At 33.2% G+C, this 16,397-nt stretch overlaps 1 protein-coding gene across 1 annotated transcript; it reads right to left on the reverse strand.

The window, feature by feature from the left end:
* Positions 1–629: 629 nt before the first annotated feature.
* Positions 630–7,572, reverse strand: LOC126753884 (mucin-22). Its single transcript, XM_050465629.1, has 5 exons — positions 7,259–7,572; positions 2,413–2,640; positions 1,855–2,310; positions 1,061–1,273; positions 630–976 (listed from the first exon to the last, which is right to left on the reverse strand). Exons 1-5 carry the CDS (start codon positions 7,302–7,304, stop codon positions 765–767), a joined length of 1,155 nt encoding a protein of 384 aa, XP_050321586.1. The 5' UTR covers positions 7,305–7,572; the 3' UTR covers positions 630–764.
* Positions 7,573–16,397: the final 8,825 nt, after the last annotated feature.

A 16,397-nucleotide genomic window follows, 5' to 3' on the forward strand; every position in this document is an offset into this window, starting at 1 on the left:
CTTGCAATGGTCAGTGTAGAATGCGACATGTAGCTTGAGTTTGTCCCTAGGGAGGTTGATTACATATTAACACCTGCTGAAGTTATAACCCCCCCTTAGCAACTTGGCGTGGCGCATAACTTGAAGTTGTTGCCAATACCTCTCTCTGCCTACTACCATGTTAGTGGTTGCTGCGGAGCGGGCGAGCTCATCAGCCAGTTCATTACGTCAATAGCAGCTATTCTAGTTCAAAAATTTTCCATAAATTGTGTTCTGAAGTAGAATTATGCAAACTATACAGTGTCTATGATCACTTTGAAGGCTACAATGCCTGCGTTTAATTTAGTAGCGGCGCTAGAATAAGTTTCTTTGATTGTCTCCAAAAGTAGGATAGGCATTTCTATACTCTCTAGGCAGTTATGAAATTGTAGTACAGCAAGGCAAAGCCTTAACGGTTTCATTTGTATGTACATACATATATGCTTTCAAAGCTTCGATAGCTCTCAAAGCTTTTTCATCCCAAAATACAAAGGCAAATTTCAAATTCAGTTTCTTTTCATTATATATGTATATAACATATACAATAATAATAAATACTGTTATTTACAAGAAATCATATCTTTCACTCATGCATCCACAATTGGTGATAATTTAGTTTAGCATTGTTGTTTTATTTAAGTTATAAAACTTACAAATATATCTACATACATGTGTACAAATATGCATTGAATATAAAATTAAACTAAATACATAAATAATTAGAAAGTATTTATTTTACTGATCACTTAAAATAAAAACTTTGCCAGCAATACGGACAAAAGTACCGCCACAGATAATTTTGCTATTGCACTACCGTTACATAAGTCTGTTTGACACGCCAAACACTCGTCACTATCAGCTGTTGCCGTTATATTCAGTTCGTTCCGCACAGCCTCACAGGCGCTTTGGCCATAAGGTATGGCAATACATCCAAGTTTCAATGCCTTGTCATCATTGTCTAAAGTAGAAGAAGTGGAAGAGGAGTAAAAACCGTTAGTTTTAGCATATTAAAGTAAAAATTTAAAAATGCAATTTCCATTACCTGTAATCTGCACCCTGTAGCAAGCATAACCCTTCACATCGGCGAGTTCCAATCGCGAAACTGAACGATAATTTTGAAGAAGAATTTCCGCTGCATTCGCCGACAAACTCTTGCTGTCCTCGACATCGTAAGCTCTGCCATCATCCGGACAGTTGATCACAGTCTTTTCATCACAATCGTCGCCCTCACATGCATAACATTGAAGCTTATTAGCTGGAAGAAAATAATTTCATTTTAGTAAAATATATATAGATAGCTAATTTATTAAGTCGATAAGTCGAGCAGTTAAAGAAAGCGAAATTAGGTCAGCTTAGAATTCATTTTTTGTTTCAAACGAAGCACTTTTTCTCTTAAAGAAGGCGCCTGTAACTGTTTAGCGTTCGTGCAAATTTTAAGTGCGCTCAAACAGCTCAGTTTTTATGAAGCTTCTTCATCTCAGAGTGTTTGTATGTTCCAATAAATCAATCAGTGCCTTTCTTAACCCAAGCTGAGAAGTAGGTGGTAGATTAAGGTGAATCAGTGATGTATTCGAGTACATTGACATAGTAATTGTTGCCAAGCGCACTGACGAGAATCAGGGGCTCTATTTCAGATATGGTAGTGAAAAGTTTTCTTTATTTTCTATAGACTTAAAACCGATTATTTAATATTGTTTTAAAACATTAAACAAGAAAGTAATACTTTCGTACATTAAGTAAGCTTTGGCAATAAAACACGATTCCATAAGTCCCTTTTAATTAACTTTTATCCACAAATTTCGAATTAAATTGAAAAATGTGTGTTGAGATACTCACCAGGTGGCGCTTCTGTAGATGGTGGATTTGTACTTCCATTCTCTACGGGGGTGGTATCTGGAGTTGCAGTTGAGGCAGATGTACTATTTGTTGTTGCATCCGTTGTTTCATCAGTGTTGGACGTGGTTTCGCTCGGAGCAACCGTTGTGGTGTTACTAGGTGTAGTAGAGGAGGTTTCGCTTGTAGCCGCCGAGGTTGTTTCATTAGAATTGGCAGTGGTAGACTCCTCAGTGGTAGTAGTAGCAGCAGAAGATACCGATGTGGTTTCATCAGTAGCAACAGTGGTTGGTTCCTCAGTAACAGTGGTTGCCTCACTGGTAGCAACCGAGGTTGTTTCATCAGTAACAGTAGTTGCTACACTAGAAGCAACTGGAGTTGTCTCACCAGAAGATACCGATGTGGTTGCGGTTGGCTCCGCAGTAACAGTGGTTGTCTCACTTGTGGTTGTTTCACTAGGTGCAACAGTAGATGCTACACTAGAAGCAACTGGAGTTGTCTCACCAGAAGATACCGATGTGGTTGCGGTTGGCTCCGCAGTAACAGTGGTTGTTTCACCAGGAGCAACAGTGGTTTCTACACTAGAAGCAACTGGAGTTGTCTCACCAGAAGATACCGATGTGGTTGCGATTGGCTCCGCAGTAACAGTGGTTGTTTCACCAGGAGCAACAGTGGTCGGATTACTAGAAGCAGAAGTAGTTGCCTCATCAGTAACAGTAGTTGCCGCACTATCGTCAGAACCCGCCAAGACTTCCGATGAGGCACCTGCTGATTCGTTGAGCCCAAGAGCTGTTATATTTATTCAAAGAAAAAGTTTAATTAATAATTGTAGGTTAAAATTTCGGTTAGGTTAGATTATGTTAAATTGTCAGATCAGAAACGGATCCCACTTGGAGCGGAGAACGCTGTCCATTATGCTACTCCTAAAGTATTGATCGAAAAAACTCTCAAAAATTCACGAAGCATTTTGAGCTTGCCACAAAATTGTTGAGGCGACTCTTTCACCAGGTGCGCCGAAATTATGACTGTCGAGATATTTTAACCTTAGTATTGCAAAAGCAGAAAAATCTAGGACTGCCTGTATTCTCATCTCACATTCCTTAGTAAAACTTTAACAGTTGGCGTCCGTCAAAATTGCCAGCCTAACTGTGTGCACTCCTATTGGGTAGTAAACAGTAAGAATATTTACGACTTATGAACTTATTTAGAGCGAATAGTTAAGTGAATCTGCTGTGTTTCAACTATGCCAAAAAGAACTCGCAATCGTACAGGAACTAGTTGTTGACCAGCGCCTGCTAAGTTCACGCGAAATTCAGAGGTGAAACGCTAGAGCACCAGTGTGCAACGGAGGCCCAACTCTTTCTCAATCCGATGTAATTGAGACACCGGTGGCTTCTCTAGCGAACTCATCGGCTTTGCAGTTTTCTGCGATTCCACTGTGACCACTCCTACAGATGAGTTTGATAAGCAGTTTCGGAAAACACTTTTTGAATCAGCCAAACATGAATAAACATGTGCGTGAGCCTATTTGTATGTGCCCGGAATTGAAATACCTAACCAGTTTAACCCTCTGTAGGGTATAAATGGTACAAACATATGTATGTGTGTGGGTAAATAGATAGAATAATTTCTGAATGTGACTTCGGCTGTTATGAGCAACATGAGTAGATCGATCAAATCAATATGGAAACGCGATAATTATTATGTTTTTCGATAATATATAGACATCTACAGATACATATACAAACACACATATGCAAGTTAGTTACATATGTTTCTATATAACAGTATACATAGATATACAGGTATGTACGAAGAGTGTTTTGTTATTTGCTCTGAGGAGCTCGGTGTTGCAGAAAGGCCAGCATAGCTTTTTGGAAAACATTCTTTTGATGGTACCCAGCGCGATAAGCAAACGAAAGTTACAAAATTACACTTTTTTGTATATTTTCGATAAAAGCTATTATACTTTTATAATTTTTGTTGTTTCTTTTAACAAAAAGCAAAAAATTTTTTTTTCGTTCAATAATTTTCCATGCTACTCCCAGTTATGACAGCGAGCAACTCATCAAATTCGATTGACGTCATGTTATCGATCGAATTGTGTAACATATTTATTGATAACTATTGCTTTAACTTTTTTGTGTATAAAATATCGTCTTATATGGAAAAATTTGCATGCAGCCAAATTTTATGGATTGTCGTTTAGATTAAATGATTATCATCTATTATTATTATTATTATCTACATATACAAAATGTGTGTGGCTTATTAAAAAATAATTTAGTGCAAATAAAAAAACAGAAAAAATTGTATTTTTTTTTTTTTTTATTTGAACAAATTAATATTGATTATTTTTATTCTTATTGTTATTTGATTTTAAACGGGTTTGCAAAAAACTGAGTGCAAAGAAAATTTTTTACTCTCTGAGTTTATTATATAAAAGTACAAAATTTCGTATTAATAATGCAGTTAAATATTTTTAATTAATTACAGTTTTTAGGTTCAATTTATTTAAAAATATTTGAATTTCAAAGCACAATAATACTTTTGAACCATTTTTTATTGATTTTATTATCGATTTAATGGTTAATTTATTATTTTTTACTTTAATTTGGAAGGCTATTTCATTTAAAAATATATAAATTTCGAAGTTAAAAAAATACTAATTTTAGAAATTTCTTAATATCAGCAAACTTATTAAAATTACTTTTTTTTTAATTTAAAATAATTTAATTTTTTCATACATTTTAAAATAATTAAATAAAATCGAATTTATTTAATTTATTTTATTTACAAGATATAAGACATTTAACTTCTACCTTTGTAATATATTATATATGTAAATTATAATTTCAAAACATAAAATAATTTTCTTTCCATGATTTATCAAAAAAATTTGAAGTAAAAATGTTATTATTTATATCTGTATATATAATATTAGATGGTTATCAGCACATTTTCGAAAAAAAAATCATTGTCATTATTATAATTTTTCTAATTTTTTATTATTTTCTAAGTATTAAACTAAAATTGCCGTATTTTTTACTTCAGTTTTCTATATTTTAATCTTAATATTAATTTGTGAAACTATTTGCATTAAAATTATTGGAATATATAGTATTTCCATGTATCTTATACTACAGACATATACATGTAAGTATGTATGTATAGGGTTTTTCAATAGGGCACTACAAAAGTAGACCGATAGCGACAGCAAACGACGCTATATCTCGCTCTTTTGACATTTTTCTTCTGTAAAGTTTGCCATTTCATCACAATGAGTCGAAATCATTGAAATTTACTACCGAAATTCGGAGTCAGTGGCCTCAACTTTATATAATAGAGGAAGCTTTTTGTGGTATGGCACTTTTTACACCCTGAACAGCGTTTATTAAGTTTGCCTCGATGTTTCTAGCACCCAAAAGGAAACGTCGGAGACTCTGTAAAGTGTATACGTAAATGATCAGGGAACGAGCTAAGCCGATTTAGCCACGTCCGCCTGTCCGTACGTCTGTATATATACGAGCTAGTCTCTTCTTTTCTCATGAAGGAACTGTTCATTTGTCGCAACGGCCGATATCGCACCACTATATCATATAGTTGCCATACAAGTTGAGGGTCGGAATCAAGTACTTGTATGGACAGCTTTTTCATTTGACGAGATATCTTCATCAAATTTAGCATAGGTTATTTTTCTAGGCAACGGTGAAATCAGGGAAAAAATTATACAGATCAGACCACTATAGCATACAGTTGCCATATAAACTTTAGGATCGGAATCAAGTGCTTATATGGAAAACTTTTCCATTTGATGAGATATTTACGAAAAATTTGGCATAGGTTATTTTCCTAGGCAACGGTGTAGCCTCCGAAGAAATTATTCAGATCGGAGGACTATAGCATATAGCTGTCATACAAACCGATAGAAGTTCTTGTAAGGGTTTTTTCATTTGTGAAGGTTATTATAGCTTCGGCGCAACCCTTTTTTCTTGTTATTGTTGTATTTCCTTTTATTTTGTGCTATTTATTTAATATAATATTATTTTATTTATAAATATTTATTTTTTTTTAATTTTTCCCTATATTATTTTAATTTTTTTTAGAGTCTATTGACTTTTGTAATAAAATTCAAATTTTTGTTCAATTTTCAAGAAGTTGGTTTAATTTAAAAGTAGTTTTAAGTTGATAACGATATTTTTTTTGTGGTTATTATTTTATTTTCTGTTCCTTTTACTTTGTGTCACTTAATTTAATATTATTTTATAAAAAAATTTATTTTTTACATTTTCCTCTATATTTCTTATTTTTATTAAAATATATCTCCCTTTAAAAAAAGTTATATTTTTTTAATTTTAAAAACTTGGTTTTATTTTAAAGTAATTTTAATTTGATAAGTATATTTTTAACTTTCTATTTTTAATATATTATACTTTATTTTTTTATGTTTTGCTTCATTTTGTTACCAACTTTTGTTTTTTTTTACATTTTACTTTATTTTGCTATAATGTTTTTTATTTAATTTAATTTGTACTTTAAAATTTCTTGCATTTATTTAATATTTTTTTTGTTTTCTTTTATTTCATTAGTAAATTTTTTATTTTCGTATTTTTTGCTGTACTAAATTTAAAGTAAATTATTGATAATTTGTTTCATTTTCTTTCGAGAAAATTTTATATAAATTTATAATATTTTTTTATTTTATTTTTTATAATTTTTTATTTATTTTTTCTTTATGTGAATTATTGATAATTTATTCAATTTTTTATTGAAGAAAATTTTATATAAATTTATAATAATTTTTATAATTTTAGTTTTTATAACTTTTTATTTTTCTATACTTATGTGGTTTATTGATAATTTATTCCATTTTTTATTGAAGAAAATTTTATATAAATTTATAATAATTTTTATAATTTTAGTTTTTATAATTTTTTATTTGTGGATTATTGATAATTTATTTAATTTTCTTTAGGAGAATTTTTTTTTTAAATTTAATATAATTTTTTTTGTTTTTTCTATATGAGAGTTATTGCTCATTTATTTCATTTTCTTTCGAAGAAAATTTTATATAAATTTATAATAATTTTGTAATTTTATTTTGTATCATTTTTAATTTTATTGCTATATGTTGCTATTTGTTTTTTTTTTATTACTTCATTGCATATTTACAAGTTTATTTTTTTATACACCAATTATGTTTTATTTATTACACGGTTGAAAGACATTTCTCGATATCAATTATAATTAATTAAATATGCAAATTTTTTGGCAAAATTTGTATTTGTTATTGTCTTATATGTTTTTCCTAAATAACTGTAAGCCGCATTTCCTTAAAAAACACTTTAATTTTTGCTTATTTGTTTTTTATATAATTATATTTTTCCACGATTCTTCTTGCGCTCACCTGCAACAATGGCTGTCAGCAGCACGAACACTGTTAGCAATTTCATTTTGAATATTGTAAGGCCTGTACGTATTATTAAAATCTGCAACTCGTGTACTCCGGTTGTCCTTTCATAAATTTTTTTATTTATATATTTCTTTAATAAAGTGTTTTTATATTAAATGTATATACTATTTTGCTTTCTTATTGCTCAGCGAATTATTTGCGCGCGCGTGAACGTTCTAGTTTTTCGTGTTTTAGCCGTCGCCACCACCGTTAGATCAATGAGATCAAATTCGTCTGAGTTTGCCGCAACGACTACCTATTGGACATTATGTTAACATGGCTTTTATCGGAGCGTTAAGAAACTTCCACCACACCCTTGATAACCTCGCTCGTGCCCATGTCCCGTTATCTGCTCTAACTGTTCTAATGCAAGTGGGTGCAAATGTGGAAAAAATCGGCATATCTATATAATAAATAATTTAATACTTATTTCTGCAATTGTATTGGTGCATATGCGTGGTATATGAAAAAAGGTGTACAACATTTTGTGTGGGTGTGTTTAGGTATGCGAATATTGCTTACATTATGCTTGGCAAAATTTTGTTTTTGGAATTGATAGGTGTGTGCAAATATGTAAATAAATGTACATACATACATACATACTGTTTTTCTATGAAAAATTTATTGTGTTTGTATGTATTCAGGACGGCCACACACACACTTGCACATATGTATTATACATCTTTTCGAAATTTATATTGAAATGTATATATGTACATGAGTGTGTGTGCGCTTTTTTAATATTGTCGATAACTATGTAGATAAGCCGGCTGATTGCTAAATTATGGAACGACAATAATAAAAACAAAGAGCCGATGTGATTTTTTCCCTTCTTCCTGTTCTGTTGTTTTTTTTAGTTTTTTGTGGAGAGTTAGTTTGTTTGGAGAGCTGCAACGCTTAGCAATAAACTATTTAATATATAACTTAGCTTAACGATAATTATGGAAACACTCGCAATAAAATGAATTGCACTTCAATCAGTGTAACTGTAAAACTTACCCCTTCACACACACAAAAACGCGACCATGTTTGTTCGTATGTATTTATATATGGCACTTGAATTCGGTTTTTACCCTATAAATACTAATTAATGTGCTTTTGATAGCCAGTTCCGAGTATTGATAAATAAGTACTTCCTTTCTTAAAGAAATTTTAAAGTAAATAACGATTTTAGAGTGTTATGGCGCTTGTTTTCTTCACTCTATCACGAAATTTCAATTATTTTATTGAGGAAGTCAAGATATTAAGTTGCCAGTGAATTGTTGTTGTTTAAATACTTTAGCTGTTATTTGGCAGCACTCACATAAATTCGACTGAGCTTTTTGCCACTTGGTTGCACCAACTATGGTAAAGTCCTTAGCTTCTTCTTCCTTACTGGCGTTCGTCTTCTCACTTTAGCTCGCCTTCAAACGGATGTTTTTTGGCTACCCATAGGATACTTAGTTTAAGACCGGAAGTCGTGAGCTGCTAGAGCCATATGTAAAAGAATCGTTTCTGGCCACTCCCATCTGAATGGCAATCAGAGTACTTTCCTCACGTGCGTGAACTTCTACACATGATTCCATACTCCTTAGCTTGAATATTGAAATGAACTTTGACGCTGCAACTGCCTTAACTTGGTCGTCTCTTATAGAGCGCATCAGTGTCAATTCTTTTACAAAAGTATTTCGAAAATTCAACTGAAGCCTTTCTGCGAATACTTCAACACCTTTTTTCTTTTGCTTTCACTCTCTGGCACAGCTTGTGCAGCGAAAACCGTTAGTTACGAAGCATTAAGGTATAAAGAATGTAATAGATTTGGAACAACGAGCATCCCTCTGCACCCTACATTAGACTAAGTCATAATAGAGATTAGAGATCAACTAGAATTGAAACCTTATTTCTAGTTTTTTCCAAGCATTTGCTTCTGAAGTTGGCTCTACTTTGGAACTGCAATATTTTTATCAATCCTTCATACTCTTCTCTGGTTTCATTCTCTCTAATATATTTTTCATTTGATGAAAGATGAATTAAAGAGCGATCTATTTCGAGGTTCCCTACATTTATAAAGAAAAACGCAGAAACTTCAAACTTAGTGGGAAATGTTTATTATTATTCGAAAGGACATTATTTCGCATTAATTTTTTTGAAGAATATTTCTTTCAAATGTTGACCGCGGCTACGTCTCAGTTGGTTCATCCGTTGAGTCTAATTTTCGGTGACTCGTTCGAGTATTTCGACTGGTAACTGACTCCATATCACACGATCTTGGTGCCCAATCGACCGGCCCAAAACGTGAAATTATGCGCTCACTGAAGTTTTTTCTCATTAAATCCATTGATTGGTGTGGGAAGTGGCGCCATCTTTTTGAAACCAAATGTCGCCGAGTTCACGAGCTTCAATTTCGGTCATCAAATAGTCAGTTATCACGGTACGATAACGGTCATTTGTGAAGAAATACACCACATCAAACCGTTGTGTTTTCTAGATGACATTGCAGCTCTGGAATCTAAGGGTGGTTCAGGTTGGTCTCCGTTCCAAATGCGACAATTTTGCTTTGAGCCAGAGCTAGCTAAACTTTCGCCCATCCAAGCTTATGTATAATCGCCTTATGATAATTATTCAGAAAAAAATCATTTCTTTAGATCGACTCTACTTTATATCTTATGAGCTAGAGTTGCATAACCTACTAGATGTCCATTAAGCAAAAAATACTTTGAGTAGCTACTACAACAACAACATTGATTTTTGTGATTCTGGAAACTGTGATTCTATTTTGGGACTGACTGACCAACTGCACGTTTCCGTCCCTCGCTCAACTGAGTAGCAACAGCAACAAGACAAATAGACAATTGGGATTTTTTGTTGATAACAGTTGAATAATTGTTCTAGTTTTTGCCATTGTTTACCCTACAAAAATCCCTTTCGTGTGCAAATACTTGGCTGGAACCTGTAAAGCAATAAAAATACATTCTACTCTAAATAATATGTAAGCAGAAAATAATTTCCAAAGAAATTCTAAGCCGATAACTGTTTTATTCGAAGAAAAGCTAAAATTTTATTAGTAAGAAGTACTTAATGTGAAGGTCACATCCTACGCATACGCCCCGCCCGAGCTGCTTAGGGATTCCCGGGTTTTTCTTTTAATATTCGTCTTATTATGAGATTCGAGTGCTCATCGACATTTTATAAACTTTGCTGACTCATTGTTGTACTTGTAAGTGCCGATTTTATAAGTCGTAATTTCTCAAATGTAACAAAAACAAAAATTTATTTCAACCTATGCGTTTAACATTTTTTTTTACCTAGATACACGTACTCTTTCAAGTGATAAGAATTTTCTGTAAGCGGGCGGAAGCAGCTTTTTCTTATCTACATATTTACAAATAATTATGTGTGTAGTTAGTGCAAGCAAAGATATTACTTTAAAATATTGGATGTCAACATGTAATAATAATTTTAGAATTGGTTTTCATAAAAGAAAACACATGAGTAACAGTGGTGTCGCAGCTGCGTGTGTTGAGTTCGTGACAACTAGTCAAGTAGTCGCTGATTTGTGGGTTCAAAACCCGGTTGTAACGAAAATTGATATAAAAGCTCCTGAACTGTTTGTCTCTTTCTCCACGTGTTTTCTGGCATGATGTTGTTGTTGTTTTTGTAGCGACAGCATTCTGCCGAGTTGACAGTTCTCCTCTAAATCCGGATTTGTTCCGTTTACGTAAGCCCGAATGTCGTGGGAACGGGTTTCTGGCGTGATAAAGACTCTCGGAGACTTTCTGGAAGACTTTCAGGGCCATAATTTGGAAAGAGAAACTTAGTCAAATAGTTTACAAAGATATTACCGCATAAATGAAAAATTTGATGATGATATGTGAGCATTGCAAATGCCTAAAGGACCATAAATCTTCCGCAGAATCTTTCGAAATCTCGTCATCTGATGTTTGTTCGTCAAGAGAGGACTTTACTTCTCAATTGCCTTCCCCTTTTTGTGGATTGGGCAGAGCACACTTTTATCCAACCATATTATAAAAAGAAGCTAATGCATGCTCCTTATCAGTTCTTCGCCGCCGTATTTGAATAGCTCGGCCAGTAATCCATCTGCCTCAGTCGCTTTGTTGTTCTTCAGACCAGTAATTGCTCTTTAAACTTCTTCATGGTCAGGGAAAGGTATCCTGGTGACATTCAGCAGGTTGGAGAAAAGTTCCCTCTTTTTATTTCAGTATGCAGTTTGGGCATCAGTTCACAAGATGATCCTCTTGGGGTTCTGTTAGTCGCATGATCTTTTCGTCGAAACCTTTTCTGTTACTCCTGTCGGCCAGCTTGTCAAGCTCTTCGTACTCAGACTTTTCGGCCTCTCTCCATTTTTGTCTGCAAATATGACTCATGTCCCTCTTCAACTCTCGGTATCTTTCCTATCCCGGGCGAGTTGTGGTCGATTGTAACGTTGCGAGGTAGGCAGTCTGCAATCAAAAATAACTTATTTATATTTTAGAAGTAAATGTAAATAAGATCTGATCAATGAAATCATAGCACTTGTCAATATTTAGAGTAATTAAGTCATAGACTTTAGAGAGATCACTGAATTGATATACAAACAAATGATTTTCAATAATAATTCAAGATAAGTGTTTACAGTTAAGAGTGCTCAGAGTAAAATAACGGAAGTTGTTTAATACCCACTGAGGTTATTTATACAAATGCTTTGGTAAATAGAAAAATGATTTTGTTTTTTTTTAGTATCGCTAGTGCTTGAGTTAAATATGGAGTAATAGTGGGGACGAATTACGTACACGTGGGGACCATATAAGTATATAATATTCTAATTTTTTCTTCACATACTCACAGCTGAACTTACATACGTTAAGCTTTACAAGAGCTTCGAAACTGATACTACTCGGAAGGTGGTAGAAAATTAATATAGTTTTCTAGACCGTTACCTTAAAATTGAATTTCTCATTTTGACATTTGATAACTGACACTAACTGATGACACTTGACAATGTCAAGCTCTGTTCTACCACCTTCCGAGTAGTATCAGTTTCTATAAAATAAAGGAAGAAGGTAATATTTTCATATTGATAAAAGTTTATAAAGTTTCTTATACTTATATATAATATATAATATAAGTATTATTATTACATTAACTCAACAATGACATTTCCAAGAAATAAAGATAAAACAATTACTAGAAAATTTATGATTAAAAAGTAATAAATCGAAACCATTTAACCACAGAGCTTAATCAATCAACAGTTCAAATCTTATAAAGATAAGTAAAAATATTATTATTTCCGCGAATCGATAAAGTTGTAAAAAATAGCTGAAAATAAGGATTTTATTTTGTTTGTTAAGCAATTTATATTTATGGTAGGTAATGTAGAAGAGTAACGTGATCTTTATTGCCACAAGCAAATATGATAAATTCTCTTTCGATTTGGACTAATAAAAATCTTCCAGAGTGCTATAGTCCATATCATATTTAACGCTTAGCATATGATACTTCTAAAACACATTTAATATGTTAGAATTGATTTGTAGTTGATTTCATAACGGAAGTTAAATTATTTAATTCTCAGACTTTGGTTCGCAGAGAGAGGACGTTTCACAATGGAGTTCAGGCTGTGGGAATTGATCAATAATTGTGGAGATATGTGAAAAATGAATTCTTTGTTATTTCCCATTTCTATCTGTCCTTCTCTTCCTCTCTCCCTCCTCTCCGAGATAACTCTCTCAGAGATAACTTTTTTATACTCAAAAAGCAAAATGTTGCTACAGAGAATAGTAGTTTTGTTCACCCATCTATTGTACGTATCACCTAAAACTTTCTGTCTGTTGATACATCTTGATCAATTAATCGTAATCGGAGTACTGCCACGCCCACAAAACGCCATTAGCCATATCCTTAAACCATTTAAGCTACTACAACCAAATTCACGTATCTCAAATATTATCGACAGTGTGAAAATGGATGAAATCGGATGATAACCCCGCCCAGTCTCCATATAACGGTACTATTAAAAATTGTTAAAAACGCGATAAATCAACACAAATACGCCAGAGACATTAAATGTTGTTTTCAAGGAGGTATGAGAATAATGTCTTTAAAGTACCTTCTGCCCAAAAATTATCCAAATCTAAGAGATACTGTTCAATTCCCTAGATACCGAATATTTGAACTCCAGTACTATAGTCGATTTTTTACCGAAAATATTGTATATATTTGTGCTTAGAATGAATAAAATCGGGTGAAAACTCGTCTAAGACGCCATATAACTAACAGGCCTTATTTATTTGACGGTTCTTCCCTGGCTTTAGTCCTAGTAAGTTGCACAAGTATGAAATGTTCGGTTATACCCGAACTTTTTCTTATTTTTTATTTGTTAAGATATCCTATATTCGTAATTATCCAAGGCAAGGCTACAATCTTCGATCATATTTTTTGAATCGGATTACTATAGGTTATATATAATAGGTAATACATCGATCGATCAAAACCAAGTTAACATCTTTCTATATCCTTTTTTGTTATAAGAAATATAGTTGTGAAGGGTATTATAGCTTCGATGCAACCGAAGTTAACGTTATTTCTTGTTTTTAACCCAAATTTTGGTTGCCACAGTTTACTTTCCCCCTCTTACATTAAATTGCCTGCAATTAACACAAGCGGTTGATCGTGTGGTCAAATATACAGGAATTTCCACGACCACGCTTGACGTGATACATAACAATAATGCTTCGGCGTTTTATTTCCTTTATTTAAGTATACTGATTAATGAACAAAACATATGCCGCTTTATCAGCTGACTCATAGAATAATACTTCATATCTAAAATCGATGCATTACTGACTTAAAATATTTTACTTTATGATATTTTTCATGTATTTATTTGGTAAATACCTGTTAAAACATATACCCATATAAATATCTATATAAACCTGATTCGAACAGTGGTTGTACGTGAAATCCATGGTGACAGTTTGAAAATACAAGTATATTCAGTGAACTTATCCACAGGAAGCTTATAGGCTGATGAAAAATTTTAGAGAGATATGTTATAAATATACTTTGCTTCGGGCATTCTTCATATGTAACACTACAATTGTAGTTTGTCGCAAACCGTGGTAGTAGATAGTAACCAACCAAGTAACCAATAGAACCGCGGGCACCACTACATTCAGATTAAGGGTTGTGATTAGATTAAGATTCAGTGACACGGATTCTTTTTATTGTTGGGGTTCGGAGAAGATATACAGGTAATCCGCATCTTAGGAGAGCTTTGTCCGTTTCCACGACAATTAGGTCCATGTGATCGGAACCAAATTAAATTTTTTTCTATTTATAAGAATTACTAACTTGGTGTCATCATTTATGCCGCTGTAACTACAAATTTTCTTCTGCTCGTTCCAATATTTTTTTGATCGCCTAGTCCAATTATTATTACCATCATCGTGAATTTTAGACATAGTGTTTTAGCAATGGCACTGCCATTGAATTAAACACTCATTCATTCTTCTGCCAGAAGCCATTACTGTACGGCACTTAGTCATATTGTTAAGGTTTTCCCACCCACCAACGCTAAGGTCAATGAATTATTCAAACTTTCAAATACCTATTTATGTCTTTATGGTACCATATTTAGTATATGGTATACATTATACATACTGATAATAAATAGGTTAGTTTTGTTTTGAGTGTGATGTATCTTGTGTGCATTCTTTTGTTATGACTATAAATAATCAGCCTTACTTGCAAATAAGTGAAATATTTTCAACGAACTACATTAATTTAATTCTTCTAATATGCTAAGGACCTTACTCACTAAGGTCACGTAGAATAAAGCTAATGTGCTGCATATCGAAAAGCTTTGAAAGTGTATACATGTATATTATTTAGGAATTTTTATAGCGCCACTTAATTAACCACATACAAATATATTTTTTTCCTTAAAAACGAAATTCCACTTGCAAAGTATATACGCATATATCAAAGTAGTGTGAACGGTTAAATCCAACTAAGCCTACTTAAATACCAGCTGCGACCATCTTGTTATGACACAAAAATAGATTAATACATTAATAAATACAAATATAGCTTAATACCAATAAAAACAAAAACAAATATTTACCTGGTATTTTTGTATGTTGCTATCTGCCTCTTTACAGTTTCGGCTCCTGTGGATTTTTTATGGCCAACGTGCGATTTTTTATCGTGATTGCGGCGAAAGGCTTGTAGAATAAATGCCATATCGTAAAGTAATCAATTATGTAATAAATTTTCACACTAAAACTGTTAATATCAGCTAGTTGAAAGCAGAAGAAATTGTTTTTATCGATTTAATAACGAAAATTTGTTAGCTGCGAATTGAAAATTACCAGGAGAATATTTATATATTTTATCCAAAAAATGTATTATAGTGTACTTAATTCTGAAGGTATAGCCTCGTCAAAACCCTAGAAATTTTTTAGCTTCCTGCCGCAGGAAACTCGACGCTAGAGATAAGGAGTCTAAATATCCTTTTACTAGTTTTTGCAGCAGAGTCGGCAAGCCCAAATTTAATATCGCGGACCTACCATCGAAATGGATAGTCACCGCTCTTAAGGAGGCCTCGTTCCAGGAGTATTAGGTTTATTGCTACCTTTATAGTAGCCACTTGATTCCTGACATTGCAGTGGTCAAGAATCCTAAAACTGGAGCTGATGGAAAGTTTCCGACAGTATACTCCTCCACCAACTCAATTGCTAGCTTTGATCCATTCATAAGAAAGCTCACCGTGTCTCTCCTCCTGCCATCTCCGAAGTTATGTGGGTAGAAAATCGAAAGCCGATGCTTTCCTTGCTCTTTTCTCTATGTTGAGTTTTCACGGGATCTTTCTGTATAGGATGAGCCCTAGCTACTTAATTGTGTCAGCAGGCCGAAGACGCGTTCTCCCCATTAGTGGTAGGTACGCCTTCGGGATTTTGTACTTCTTCGTAAATAAAATCAGTTCGACTTAGGTAGGATTTATGAAGAGGCCGTTGTTAGCAGCCCAGTTGCTTAAAATATTAAGGTACCCCTGAGTTAGCTCATACACGGTATTCAGAAATTTTCCTCAACCATGAGAAGTACATCGGCAATC

Source organism: Bactrocera neohumeralis, chromosome 3, assembly GCF_024586455.1.
Source record: "Bactrocera neohumeralis isolate Rockhampton chromosome 3, APGP_CSIRO_Bneo_wtdbg2-racon-allhic-juicebox.fasta_v2, whole genome shotgun sequence".
Classification (NCBI taxonomy): domain Eukaryota; kingdom Metazoa; phylum Arthropoda; class Insecta; order Diptera; family Tephritidae; genus Bactrocera; species Bactrocera neohumeralis.